The 16112-nt window shown below is 35.9% G+C and overlaps 1 protein-coding gene across 1 annotated transcript in view; it reads right to left on the bottom strand.

The window, feature by feature from the left end:
• The window catches only part of LOC126777020 (uncharacterized), a 126159-nt gene extending 110278 nt beyond the window's left edge, over window positions 1-15881 (bottom strand). The window contains exon 1 of the mRNA XM_050499842.1: window positions 15771-15881. Within this exon, the coding sequence (XP_050355799.1) occupies window positions 15771-15825 (55 nt within the window). The 5' untranslated portion in view covers window positions 15826-15881. The remainder of the gene's footprint in view (window positions 1-15770) is intronic.
• Window positions 15882-16112: the final 231 nt, after the last annotated feature.

The raw sequence follows: 16112 nt of genomic DNA on the forward strand, positions 1-16112 counted from the left end.
GATCAACCAGTTATTCTATTATATGAAAACTTATACATATATGTATCTAATCTATACATATATGTATATGTTTTCTTCCACTTACAAAGAGATTGCTGTAGCGATAATGCTGCTATTATTTTTAATTAAAGTGATAAATAAGAACGAGGTAACGTTTCCTACCACAACTACTCGGTGTAACCAGCTTTCGCCGGCGACTTTCGGAATAAATATGACATAGAAACCTTCAAGAGAAGAGCGTATTCATTCCTTAAAGGCCAGTAACGCACCTGCAAGCCCTTCGGTGTTGCAAGTGTCCGTAGTAGTAATCACTGTAAGCCTCCTGCAAGCTGCAAGCTTTCTTTAAAAGGGGGCACCCTTTTACAGAAAAAAAATAATGAAAACAATAACGAACAAGCCAACTGAAATTCAATCAAAGTAAGATTTACTGCATACGCTATTGATTTTACGTTTTGTGGTTCTAATGCGTACGTGGTATTGATTTTGTACCGTCATTTAATTATTGTCGTAATATCGAAGTACACAAAATGCAATTCGTATTTTTATTAATTCTTTTAATGAGACTAATGTGTGTATCTAACACTGAGGTCCTGTGTTCAAACACCGGGTCAGGATAATAAACAGTTATTGAAATTTTACGTTGAGAAATTTCCAGTAGCAGCCCGGAAGTTGAAAGTATGTTCAATTCCGTGCCTCGGAACGCACGTAAAACCGTTGGTCCCACGCCTGAACTCTATCCGGTCGTATCGGATTTCTCATCTCATCGGATAAGAGAGAGTGCACTTGTGGTCGCGCGCACTCTTGTCCACTTTAAGCGTCCAGCGCACTAATCTCCCTTGATCATTGCCGTGATGGAAATCGGTAAAGACGACATCACATAAATAAAAAAATAGAGAATAACCTTTATTTATAAAAAACGTGTCTATTTGTATTTTTTATAACAGGTTATCAACTATGTAAAACACACAAACAGTGAGATACATTAACACATAACATTTTGTGGGTTCGATTCCCACCCAGAACAGACATTTGTGTGCATAAACATATCTGTTTGTCCTGAGTCTGGGTGTAATTATCTATATAAGTATGTATTTACAAAATAAAAATAGTATATCAGTTATCTGGTATGGTCTGGGTTTCCATTGTACAAGCTCTGCTTAGTTTGGGATCAGATGGCCGTGTGTGAATAATGACCCAGGGTATTATTATTATTATTATTAGTTATGTGATCATTTATTATTTATTTATTAAAGGTTTGCTAGCAGATGTTATATAAATAGTATCTTAATAAATTATATACTAAAACTAGATCATTTTGTGTATACCCATATATATTTTGAAAGAAAACACTACATGCATAGTGTTCTTGCGCCGATTACAATTTCAGAAGCGTATTAAAGTGCTTGACTAATAAATAACAATAACAGAAAGATAAAATAAAAAATAAATGTAACAAAACATAATAGATAATACGGTATTAAAAAAAATTGCTTTAAAAAAAAAAGAGAAAGGAAATAACAAAAACATCTTAGATGCTACATTACAAAATACTACAAGCTTACATCGACATTAAATATTATTGTAACAATCTTTAATAAATTTACGAAAAGTGGTAGGTGACTCCGTACTGATATCTAGCAACCGACTAAGCCCATTGTATAGTTCACACAAAACAAATTGGTGAATTTTGTGCAAAAACAGTTCTGCAAAAAGTGGTAATAAGGGCGTAATAGTTTTCGAGTATATCTATAGGTCACTCTGAACTTTATTTTAGAAAGTAAGTTTGGGCAGTCTATTTTATTTCGAAGTATATAGACCGTATGTACAAAAGTATTCATTTTTAATAAAACTTTTCTTTGTTCTAATCTAATAATTTTAAAGTATTTTAGTCAACTTATATATGATTTTATATTATATTTTGTACTTTTTGGTTTCCGAATAAATAATAAATAAACATGAAAGAAATAACAACTTGATGAAAAATAAATCTAAACTCTAATTAACTATAAATAGTGCACGTGTTGCTAAAGCGAAAAGGTTTCGCAGTATTAAAATGTTGCTAGCAATTAATTCGGAATGAGGTTTTATATGTTGAGAAAATACAGGCACATATAACATAAATATATTTACTTTATAATATAATATATTTTCGTCTGGGTCGGTACCACCCACTTGTCAGATGTTATAGCAAAACAGCAGTACTTGGTATTGTTGTGTTCCTCTTTGAAGGGTGAGTGAGCCAGTGTAATTATAGACACAACGGACATAACATCTTTGTTCCCAAGGTTGGTGGTTGACATTGGTTAACAATTCTTACAATGTCAATATCTATGGGCATTCGTGACCTATTACCATCAGATATGCTCGTCCGCCTTTTTTTTTTTACGCTGGAAAAACTTATTACGCGTTTCCCCCACGGGAACAGTGGGGCTCGCCGATGTCCGAGGCGCCGAGTGCGCTCCGATCAACGGAATACCCACTAAAAAACCAGCGGTACCCTTTCCGTCATAACGATGAGGGCCACGGGATCGCTTGCGCATGCTACCGCGGCACTCTGACGGGTGTCCTGCCTATACAGGCCTCCATTCTCTAGGGGGATTACCAGGGTACTGAGAACCCCCTAGTCCAGGGCGACGCCTATTGCGGCAGAGGGAGAAGGTGCGCATAGCGCCTTATTCTTCTCCCCAGTCTTCTTCGGCGGAGCAGGCTTGCAGCGGCGTCCTCTTCCCGCTCCCGCTTCGCGGCCTCCTTCTGCGACATTACATTTTCACAGAAGGAGACCATTTCCGACCAGCACTCATCGCTTCCGAGCATCGCGTTGATGATGCTTGGCAAGGAGAGGTTTCCGCCGACAACTGCCGCCAGGGAAAGCCTCTGGGGGTGTGAAAGTGTGCCGCGTGGGGGCCCACGCGGCACACTCCGTCAGGGTGTGTTGCGCCGTGTCGATTGACGCACCACACTCGTGACAGGAAGGTGACATTTCCCGCCGTGCTATCTTGTGCAGGTACTTACCGAAGCAGCCGTGTCCGGTAAGTACCTGCATCAACTTAAACGAGAGCGTGCCTCGTTTTCTTTTGAACCAGCGACTCATGCTCGTCCGCCTAACTATACTATAAAAAAAGTGGTGTTAACCCAACAGTTTGATATTTTATTACATTGAAATTATATGCTTCATTACTTTATATAGGAGAAAATATATATAGCAAAAGCCCTTCATTATTTTAATACTTGTAAAGACCTTTTACTTTATAATGTATATTAAATCATAATATATTACACCTACTAATATTTAAATAGCCAAATTTGTAATGTCCCTAAGCCCTTCGGATGATGTTAGGCTTTTAAATTATTACCAACTGTATAAGGGTTAGACAGGGTTGAGAGTAGTAAGAATACAAATTAAGATAGAAGTGGCATTTATCGGTAAATATATAAAACATTTATAGAGTATTTTATTTATTAGAATCCATCTAGCCGTTCGAATATTTTATGGTAGGGCTTTGCGCAAGACCGGCTTGCGAGGTTCCATCTAGTCATCATATATTCTACCGCCAAATAGCAGTGTTAGTTTCTGGTTTGAGTGGTGAGTGTGAAGGGTGAGTGAGCCAGTGTAGCTACAGGAGCAAGGGGCATTGGCGATGTAAGGAACGGTGAATGTTTTTACTGCACCAATGTCAACCCTTCTATAATATTCAATATAACAAAATATTAAAAAAAAAATTAAGTCAAATACGCGTTGCGCTGGTTTATTGTAGGGGATAGACTCGTGGCGTTGCGTCACCGACATGCTAATGTTAATATAATAAAATCGTTGAGAGTAAAAATAATTTACATACTGTGGAAAATAATGAGGATAATAATTATTGCAATTTATGTAAATACTAACAGTATACACAAATAACACACTTATATTTTAACTATTATTTACTTAAATTAAGCTGTATTAATATTTTGTACCAAATTGCGACACCTGTGTATTTTGATAAATAAAAGGTTACATAATAAAAAGGGATAGAATTATTTACTTGGAGCACTCCACCGATAAATGTGATAAATATTAACATTATACAGTTAAATATATCGAATTGTATAATTATGATGACATATTTGAAATGTCACTCTTCTATGATATTTTCATATGATACAAGGGTCTCCCCGATTTGTAAGTTTAATCAGTTTTAGTTAGTTGTAATGGCTTTTCGTTGATTTCAGTAGTTTTGGTTAATTACAATCGGAGATTGTTTTGAGTTCTGAATCACAGTTTAGCTAAAGTTATTAATCGATTTGATATATAAACTAGCGACGCGACCAGACTTCGTACCACTTAGCACACGTTTACGTATTTAGTTAAATTGTCAAAAATATTATTCTTTTTTTATTTGATATTGGCAATCTGACAAGTGGAACAAATGATGGTAAATTGTCACCACCGCCCATAGATATTATCGCTGTAAGATATATTAATCATTCCTTATATCGCCTTTACTTACCACCAACCTTGAGAACTAAGATATATCCTTTAAAACTGTTTTTTTTAAGTACATAGTGTATATAACAGTATATATCTTGCCCTTATAATTCCAAATCCAAGTGTTACAACGGCAAACGTCACAAAGATATAATATGGAATTAGGAACGAATATTTGCGTCGCATGAACGCTTCAGCATTTTGCGCTGCGAGTTCAGCATTTAACATTCCCTGATATAAGATGGAAGCAATGTTACAATGCAGCGTCTCACAATCCGTCGCGTCCATAGCCAGATTTAAAGCTGAAAACTGTTTTTCAGTGATACGACATTTTGATTCATGAATTCTATAGTTTTATTAATATCGTTAAGTATGAGTGGGAGGGGGACACAAGTGTTTTTTTTACCCTTAATAGGTCAGCGTTTGACCGTTATCTTGCTTGATATTAAGTCTCGACACGGTCTAGTATGTACGCTTGCCTAGAAGAAACCTGTTTACTCTGGATTTGAAGACACCAACGTTGTATTAGTACAGTAAGTGTTAGGTATTCTATTCTTTTCTGTATCCCCAGACATCGTAATTATCATGATGATTCCTAAAAATAGTTAAGACGTGAGAGCGTAACAAACATACAAATGAACAAACTCACTTTCACATCATATTACAAGGTTTTGCTCGCAGTTTCGCCCGCGTGTTAGAGGGTTCTCCTGAGAGTTTTCTTCATAACAAATTTCATCAAAATCGATTCATTGTTTTAGCCGTGCAAGCGTTACATAATAAAAGAGTTACTTTCACATTTATAATATTGATATTAGTATATATTTATAGCCGAAATGGCCTAGTGGTTAGAACGCGTGAATCTTAACCTTTGATCGTGGGTTCAAACCCGGGCAAGCACCACTGAATTTTCATGTGCTTAATTTGTCTTTATAATTCATTTCATGCTTGACGGTGAAGTAACACATCATGAGGAAACCTGCATTTGACTAATTTCATTGAAATTCTGCCACATGTATATTCCACCAAACCGCATTGGAGCAGCGTTGTGGGCTGGAGGCCTTTAGCCCAGCAGTGGGACATTCACAGGCTGTTACGGTTATAATGTGTCATGTCACTTTTTAACATTTCCCAATTCTATTCTACTTTCTGTTACAAGTTTGTTATTACAGAATAGCTAAAGAATATATACAGTAAATTTGAATTGGTGTCCAATATGCATTGAGATGAGCTTAAGAGAGTGACCATTGAATTTGAACAAACTACACTGTATATGTACATTCTGAATAAGTAGCTTTACAAAACGTACGGCCAGATTCGTAGAGTACCATTCAAAAACGATTGCGAAGGTGCTCGAATAAATTGTTTTTATTGGTAGCTTTACGAATAAAAAATAGTGTGCCTGCCAATGTACTCATGAGAATGTACGTCTAAATACGTAAGCTCATGTACCGATTGCACGTACACATTGATGCACTTACAATAACAAATCTTACGCTAACGTCAGCTGACACTCAAAAACTTACGCTGACGTCATGTGACGCTCGAACATCAGTTAGCTACTGTGTACCGAGGGCTAAGATGTTTACACATCAATAATTGCCGCCTACCTTATATTTGATAGCAGTAGATATATCTAATTGAGATTAATTGACCTCGACACCGTTTGACCGATCACTATGAAATTTAGAATATATATCATACGTATTTAAATTTTAAGGGAGAAAGTTTCATCCAATTTTTTTAAGTCACTAGATGGCGCCTTAACTTATATATCAATCACCTAAATGTCACGACAGTTGCTATTTTTTATGTTATAGGCTCGTCTATATATATAGACGAGCATGTCCACTTGATGGTAAGTGGTCACAACCAACCATAGACATTGGCACTGTAAGAAATATTAACCGTTACTTACATCGTCAATGCGCCGACAAACTTGGAAACTAAGATGTTATGTCCCTTGTACCTGTAGTTTCACTGGCTCAGTCACCCTTCGAAACACGACAAGTATTGCTATTTAGCTGTAGAATATTTGGGTAGCTAGTACCTAGACAGGCTCAAATGTCTACCACCACGTCAAATATATATATAATAGTTTCCCCCGCGGTTTTACACGCGTGTGATAAGATTATCGTGGGATTGTTAGGTACTCCAAGTCCTTTTCTGTCACACTGTCATGATTTATGCAAATATTCATGATGATCAGTAAAGTAGTTAAGTCGTGAAATATAATACTGTTAAGAAGGATGACAGTACAACCCAAGTGCTTAACTTTTTTTTATATATATGACGTCGTAATATATGGACAATTTATAATAAATTTCGGTAGATTACAAGCTGTCGATAAATTGAGAACGGAGTATAATTCAGCGGAAGCGACCCGTGACACACAATATTATTATTTCAGGTAATTTATTGCCGTTTCATAAATATAAACAAAATAAATATAAGCTGTAAGAAATATAAACTATATCTCCGTAACAGCCTGTGAATGTCCCACTCCTGGGATAAGGCCTCCTCTCCCTTTTTGAGGAGAAAGTTTTGAGCTTATTTTTTTATACCACCACGCTGCTCCAGTGCGGGTTGGTGGAATACACATGTGGCAGAATTTCAGTGAAATTAGACACATGCAGGTTTCCTCACGATGTTTTCTTTCACTATAAAGGACAAGATGAATTATAATCACAAATTAAGCACATGAAAATTCAGTGGTGCTCGCCCGGGCTTGAACCCACGATCATCGGATAAGAGAAGTAAGTCATTATATATAACAAAATTAAATGTAAAACTACCACCCGTTCGGAAAGTAGATTCTTTTTTTTTACAATTAATAGGCCAATTAATAGGCGTTTGACCGTTGACTTGCCTGATGTTAAGGATCGACACGGTCTAAGATGTAGCACGCTTGCCTAAAAGAAACCTGTTTACTCTGGATTTGAAGACACCATCATTGTACCTATCAGGAAATTCTACCGAGAAGAACGGGCAAGAAATTAAGTAAAAGTAAAAGTAGTAACTACTCTGACAATCAAGTTACGTAGATACAAGAATACAAATGAATTAATTATTTATCCTACAAGGAAATAAACGAATACCAACTTTTTTTTTTTTTTTTATATCGCCGGGAGGGCAAATGACTCTACTCCACCTGATGGTAAGTGGTAGTAGAGTCCAAACGCGACGACGGCCAGTACAGACGGGAAAAACGTTCTGCACTAGCCGCCTTCGCCTTGCCGGCCCGCAAGATGCCTCTTCACGCCTCGTTTGAAGGAACCCGGGTTGTAAGAGGAGGGGAATACGTGAGCTGGTAAGGAATTCCATTTTTTGGAAGTGCGACAAAGAAAGGAGTTGCCAAATTTCTTTGTTCGCGATGGAATTGATGTCACAGTTAGGCGGTGACATCGAGAACCAGCCCGCGTGGACTTAAGAAGGAAGGGGGAAGCAGGAAAAGCAACTCCACAATTTTTATCATCTATGTGTGCTATGTAACTTATAAACTTTTATCTTTTGATGTAAAATTATTCTATTGGAGCGCCTTGCGGTATGACGTAGGCCGTGGCGTCACACGTCATAATGCTTTCTCATACTGCCATGCCACCTCCCTCCACCCTCTACTTCCTTGTGTGTGCGTGTCGCGTATACTTTATACTTCCTTGCATTTCCATGTCTATTGCACTCACATATATTAAATTTCGTAATTCAACTTTTATGTGTTTATTTAATTTATTCCGGTCATTTATTGTCTTTTTTTATTTATAAATTATTTTGTTGTGATTTATTATATGTTTACTGTTATTGTATGTGTATGTAAAATGTTATTATCAAATTGTTTTGTCAGTATTCTATTGTCTTTTTAGTAATTAATGAAATTGAATGTATGAATATTATATTAATTATAAATGCGAGTCAGTTTATTTTTTTTAAATATATAGTATTATATGGGCCACCTGACGGTAAGTGGTCACGAACGCCCATAGACATTGGCATTGTAAGAAATGTTAACCATCACTTATATCCAATGCGTCACCAACCTTGGGAACTAAGATAGGGCTCAATCACCCTTTAAACCGAACAACAATACCAATACTGCTGTTTTGCGGTAGAATATATGATGAGTGGGTGATACCTACCTAGTTTGTTTGTTACGCTTTCATGGCGTAACTACTCAACCGATCAGCATGAAATTTTCCATACACGTTGTCAGGCGTACATAAAAGGACATATAATACCTTTTATCTCTCCCCCCCCTCAAACTCAAGTGAAGTCGCGGTTGGAAGCTATTATATTGGCACCATTTATTGTATTTTTTTTTTTTTTCATAGAATAGGAAGGTGGACGAGCATATGGGCCACCTGATGGTAAGTGGTCACCAAACGCCCTTAGACATTGGCATTGTAAGAAATGTCAACCATCGCTTATAGCCAATGCGCCACCAACCTTGGGAACTAAGATTTTATGTCCCTTGTGCCTGTAATTACACTGGCTCACTCACCCTTCAAACCGGAACACAACAATATCAAGTATTGCTGTTTTGCGGTAGAATATCTGATGAGTGGGTGGTACCTACCCAGACGGGCTGTCCCGTACAGCCCGTCTGGGTAGGTAGGACAAAGCCCTACCACCAGTAATACTGGAAGTCGGTAATATTTACATTAAAATTATTGTGATTACTATTGTATTGATGTTAAAGGTTTAACTGTTTAGAAATTTTGACGCCAGTGCTCCTTGATCTGTGCTGTAGTGAACATCGAATAAAGCAAAGCGGTGTCTATAATTATTGTATGTGGGCAGTGGCGGATTTACAAATTTTCAAGGTATAGGCTGTAAAGTTTTTGCCACCTTTGCCTCTACAACTGTCTCTACAAATTTTTACATGCCAGTCCCACTACTGGTTGGAGGCAGGATTCAAAACCGAATGATAATTTCATAACTATATTATTAGGACAACTATTTTTGAGTTCTGGATTATTTTTTTCTAACACTACACTGGCTGTTAGAATGTGGAATTTTGCTGCTCCTTTAAATGTACAATGACAAGTCAACGCCAAAATTTATCGCCGACTTGTATCTATAAAACATCAGAAAACAGTCAAGAAGAAAACTTTTTGATTTCTTTGACCAAATTTGCCGCCTTAGGCTGAAGCCTACTCAGCCTGCTGGGAAATCTGCCACTGTATGTAGGGTTAATAACACTCCATAATCATGAATGTCGTGTTTTCACTCTGTTTTCATATCATAGGTATGCGAATAGAAAAATGGGCCACCTGGTAACCACAACCATAGACATAGACGCTGCAAGATATATTTACCATTCCTTACATTGCCAATGCGCTACCAACCTTGGGAACTAAAATGTTATGTCCTCTGCGTCTGTAGCTACACTGGCTTTCTCACCCTTCCCACAGGAACATAACAATACTAATTATTGCTGTCTGGTGAGATAGCCAGTGTTAAGAACGCGTGAATCTTAACCGATGATCGTGGGTTCAAACCCGGGCAAGTACCACTGAATTTTCATGTGCTTAATTTGTGTTTATAATTCATCTCGTGCTTGACGGTGAAGGAAAACATCGCGAGGAAACCTGTGTCTAATTTCATTGAAATTCTGCCACATGTGTATTCTACCAAGCCGCATTGGAGCAGCGTGGTGGAATAAGCTCTAAACTTTCTCCTCAAAAGGGAAAGGAGGCCTTAGCCCAGCTGTGGGACATTAACAGGTTACTGTTGTTTGGCGGTAAAATATGTGATCAGTGGGTAGTACAAATCCGGCCATGCCCTGTTGGCAACATTTTTACAAATCTTAGCTGCCAATGTAACTTTTGACATTCAGCTACAATTACTAAATACAAACCAGTGTTTCAGTTTCAACCTCAACATCGAACTGTGCGGTAGACCAATTTTTCGCGTCTCATTGCTATCAACGCTCAATTATGTTTATAAAAATTTATTGTTGTTGTTAAATATATTTTATTTTCTATTGAACAATTGTTTTTTTATCGAACACTATAGACTAGTTTCCGCTTGCGGTTTCGCCCGCGTGTTATGGGGGGGGGGGGAGGATAGATATTAGGTACTCTATGTACTTTTCTGTAAATTAACACGTGTATATAAAAAGTCATGGTGATCGGTTAAGTAGTTAAGACGAGAAAACGTAACATACAAAATTCACATTCGCATCATACGAACCAGTTAACCTCCTCAGTAACTGTAAAATATTGATTTCCAAACTTTATACCTATTACATCCATACAGGTGAAACAATAAAATAATGTAAGAAATATATACACAAGACTATATACAACATGCGGAATATGTAAATGAACAATCAATTGTCTTATAAATAAAAAGTCATACGACTTAAGTGCGTGTGCGCATGACAATTTCCCGTTCAGTTTATTGGCCGACTCAGGAAATGTTTTAACTATTGCGCAGTCTGCTTTCCGAGACACGCTTAATTATGATATGTAATAATATACGATATTCGTTATGTTATCAAGATATGTTAAAATTTATTGAATAACATTAATATATAATAAATAAATAAATATACTTCTCGGTCAAACGGCGTCGTGACCTCTTTACGAATCGTTAATGTATTTCCTCATGGGCTAAATGCATGATATATATTTAATTAGGTAGGTAGACTGACATTTGGCCTACATAACCTTAAGTAGTCACTCTCGCCCAAAGACCATCCCTTACCTATGAAACAAAAATGTTACGTCCCTTGAGTCCGTACACCAGCTCAAACTGGGACACAACTACACTAAGTATATCTGTTTAATAGTCCGGCGTTATCCACTAACGCGTAAGGGATAAAGGACATGACCGGAGACTGATCAACCACAATCTTCAAGGGCTTACGTTCTCCGATATACTAAAAAACTTTTAGCTCCTATTACAAATGTATACACACAAAAACCGAATTTTATTCGCTCGACCGGGGAATCAAACCTTATGTCACGAAAGTCTAAGCTAGAAACGAAATCAACGAGGATTGAATATCATATCGATACTAATATTATAAGTGTGATAGTATGTCTGTCTATCTGTTACGCCTTCACGGCTAAGCCACTGAACCGATTTTGATGAAATTTGGTATGAAGTAAGCTTCATTTAAAGGAAGGACATAGGGTACTTTAACATCACACCTGCCTTCCCTAGCATACGGGTGAAACCGCGGTGGAAAACTTGTAGATTCTAGAAAACAAGTAAGCCTAATAAACATTATATGGACTATTAACTGGCTCACAAAGAAAAAACTTTAACAAAGTTGCCGTAAAAGGGTACTTAGCTTACTTATTCGAAGTAAGGTAAACGTATGTCTAAATAAATAATAACCTCATTCAAACGAAACTCTGAAATGTAAAACGTGTTAATAATGGAAAACTCATTTCATCCTTAAATGATTAGTAAGGATAGGGCGTTCTCCACAGCTGGGAAAGCCCTCCTAATGAGGGGTTTAGATAATAATCCACCCTCGACATTGCAAATTGATAACATATATCAAGATTACTTCTGAGACAGGCGGCCTGTATCGTGACGTATGCAAAATTATACTTAAGCCTATTTGCTATGTTCATATATTAAAAAAACAATTCGTTTTGGTTACCGACAGTTACATTGGTTATCGTTTTTAATTTCACAATGTAACGTCTTCATATATAGCCTGTAACAGCCTAGTAACAGCCTGTAACTGTCCTTTGAGATTTTTTTTTTTTTTTTTTTTTTTTTTTTTTTTTTTTTTTTTTTTTTTTTTTTTTTTTTTTTTTTTATAGAATAGGAAGGTGGACGAGCATATGGGCCACCTGATGGTAAGTGGTCACCAAACGCTCTTAGACATTGGCATTGTAAGAAATGTCAACCATCGCTTATAGCCAATGCGCCACCAACCTTGGGAACTAAGATTTTATGTCCCTTGTGCCTGTAATTACACTGGCTCACTCACCCTTCAAACCGGAACACAACAATATCAAGTATTGCTGTTTTGCGGTAGAATATCTGATGAGTGGGTGGTACCTACCCAGACGAGCTTGCACAAAGCCCTACCACCAGTAAATAAAAAGAGATAACGATTATCAGGTTATAATATATATATTATTTATTAATAATATTTAATAACAATATTTATATATACAATACGGACAGGCAAATGGGCCTAATGATAATTGGTTGCCATCGCCCATAGACATTGGCGTAGTAAGAAATATTAATCATTCCGTATAGTAAGAAATATACCGCCAATGCGCTAACAACCTTATATACTAGGATACTATGTCCCTTTAGCCTGTAATGATATTGGCTCATTCAAATAAAAATTATAATTTTTCACCCAAAAAATCGGAATTTCGATTCAAAGGAAAAACGCCGCTAGCATTTTTGCCACCATTCCACGCGTTCACGATTTGTACAGTAACTATTTTTAATTTTTATTTGTGTATTTTTAAGGCTTTAATTTATAGAAATTTTATTAAAAAAAAAACGTTATAACAAATACATTGAATGATAGATAGATACCGCAATTTAAATAAGTATTTTCATTATAATATCTACTTCAAGTCATTCAAACAGATTCAATTAAGGATTCAGAGCAAGTTTATTCTTTATAATATAAAGCAAATATTATTACATATTATACACTTTACTAGGCCATAACCGAATCGATGTTTAAATTAATAAAAGCTAGTTTCTGTCTGTGGTTTTACCCGTGTATAAGGGGTTAGGCGGGTAAGATATCAGGTATCCTATGTACTTTTCTGTATCCCTGACAAATCTGAACCCCTTAACTGAAAAAATTTGGCAACTCCTTTCTTTGTCGCACTTCAAAAAAATGGAATTCTTTACCAGCTCACTTGTTCACCTGCTCTTACAAACCGGGTTCCTTAAAACGTGAAGAGGCATCTTGTAGGCCGGCAAGGCGGGGGCGGCTAGTGCAGAACATTTTTTCCGACTGTATTGGCCGTCGTCGCGTTTTGACTCTACTACCACTTACCATCAAGTAGAGTAGAGTCATTAGCCTTCCTGACAAATATAAAAAAAAAAAACAAAAAACCTCTTATTAGGTGTGTGTATAATTTCATGACGACCGGTTGAGTAGTTTAGACGTTAAAACGTAACAAACATACTCACTATCGCATTAATAATATTGGTATAGATTTCAAACAATCGATCGTTACTATTATTATAGCGTATATAACAGCGACTTATGTACAATGCTTTCTACATAAAATACTATGTCACACATCTCTAAGTTAATGATTTTCAATTTTTAAACATAAATATCGATCATAGTGACCTATCTATAAAAGACTACTTTCTGTAGTAATAGACGGAGGTAAAATCGCCTATTTTCTTCCTTGAGGTTCAAGCTTCATCATCATCATCAACCCTTTGTCGTCTACTGCTGGACGTAGGTCTCTCCAACGCGCCACTGAGCTCAATCAGCTCTTAGTCTCCATCCGCTGCCAGTCACTTTGCGTATATCATCAAGCTTGCTTCATATCAAATTTCATCAAAATCGGTTCAGTGGTTTAGCAGTGAAAGACGGGACAAAGTTACTTTCGCATTTATAATATTAATTTTAGTATACATAAACAAATCCTATGTTTAAGCATATATATCTTGATCTGAATGTCCCACACATTTACAGGATATAATTTTTATTAGATGCTGGGAAAAAGCCGCTATCGTCTTGATGAGAAGGTTTGGAGCTTACTCCATTACGCTGCTCCAATGCAGATTGGTGGATACACACGTAACCCAATGCAAGCGACACGTAAGTTAAGATACCATAGATGTTTTATGTTGGTGCTGCTCGGGTTTGAACCCATAATTTTCGATTAAGTTTCTATTATTCTAACTATTGAATTATCCCGACATTCTTGTTCTACAAATACTATTAACAAAGTTTTGTCGTGTATTCTACACAAATAGTATTCCTTATAAAACTAACGTGACGGTTTTTTAACTCCGGTGACATAATTATTTACCTATATATTATATACTAACTTACCATATAATTTATATAAGCTATCATTATATGAAACTAATATTTGGATTGCATTAATGTTTTCGTTATAAATCCGTTAAAAACAAACGAACAACGCTAATTACTCATGTTTTATTGATATTTAATTTACATCGCATAACTAGGACGAGATTAATCCCAAGTTTATTTTTTATAAATCGCTTATAGACAATAGAAGTTGACAGAGGCATAGCTTTTTTTTTAAATAATTCTAGCAATGCCCATATTTAAGGAATTAGTGATATTCCAATTTACCCTTTAAATTAAGCGTACAGCTTGGGAACGACACTAACAATAGGTTCAGAAACGAACCTGCGATTTTTACATACATTTTTACGCTTTAAGCCATAAACCATTGCACGATTGACACTTTCTTTATTCTTTGTTCATTTTCATATATCAAGGAATATAACTGTTAACGCGAATTGGTCCACGAAAACTTTAGAAGAAATTAGCGTGTAAGATGATCTTATTATCTACATCACAAATAATTGATCTCCAAATTTCATTTTATATTTTTAGTCGTACATAAGTCAGTAATTAAACCTCTCTATGGGCTTCGCATCCTGTTGCAACATGTTATTTTATTTTATTTTGTCTGTCATGATATAATCTTCATTTATTTAATGTTAATCAGTAAATTACATTTTTATTATAATTAACAAAATATGATAAACAATGCCTACTCGGACTCAAACCCAAAATATTTGGTTAAAATTCAATTGCTCTAACCGTCGAGTCCTTTCGGCTTTCTTCTTTGTTAACAATTTTTTTTTTTAAATACTTTTAAAAAAGTTGTTGTGTATTCTATACACAGTATTTCCTACAAAACTATCGTGATAGTTTACCATCTCAAATGACATAAATAACTGACTATATATAATATATTAACATACTATATCATTTATATGAGCTATATATGGAAGTGATATAAATTAAAAAAAAGTCTCGTCAATGTTTTTATTTACTAGCAAACCTTAATGTTCTTTTTTCAAACGTAATACATATTAATTTTATTTGTTAAATACTTTTTGAAATAAAAACTCCTTCGACTATTAAATCTAGCATCGAATCCATTAAGCGATATCAGAGATTATAAACGATCGAAGCCATTAATCATTATATAAAAACAATTTCCCAAAAATAAATCTTAAATCCTGTAACAGTTAGAGTACCTACGTCAAAAAACAAAAAAAAAAAAAAACCGTCGACAAGAAAAATCTGGTATTGATAACGTTTTTATTTCTTTTCAAGTTAAAAATTATTTATACTCACCCATGATCAAGTTGATCGCGAACAAAACAGCCAACAGAATGTGATAATTAGACATTTTCGAGGTATCACAGCACACTACATCAACATAGTGAAGGCGTGTTGACGCCTCGCGCGCGGTACGCGGTCTGAGCTACCGTCTACCGCACCCCACTCTACCCCTCCAGCCCTTAGTTAAAGGTTTATACACACTGGGCACATTTTTATATAGTATTACATATATGGTTTTATGAACGAATATATTTTTATTATATAGCATATTAATAGCTTATTAATTTTAATGAGAACTACCTTTTTTATCCTAATTTTTGTTATTGTACTTTTTGGATCATTTAGCATAGCATA

Source organism: Nymphalis io, chromosome 22 (genome assembly GCF_905147045.1).
Source record: "Nymphalis io chromosome 22, ilAglIoxx1.1, whole genome shotgun sequence".
Lineage (NCBI taxonomy): Eukaryota > Metazoa > Arthropoda > Insecta > Lepidoptera > Nymphalidae > Nymphalis > Nymphalis io.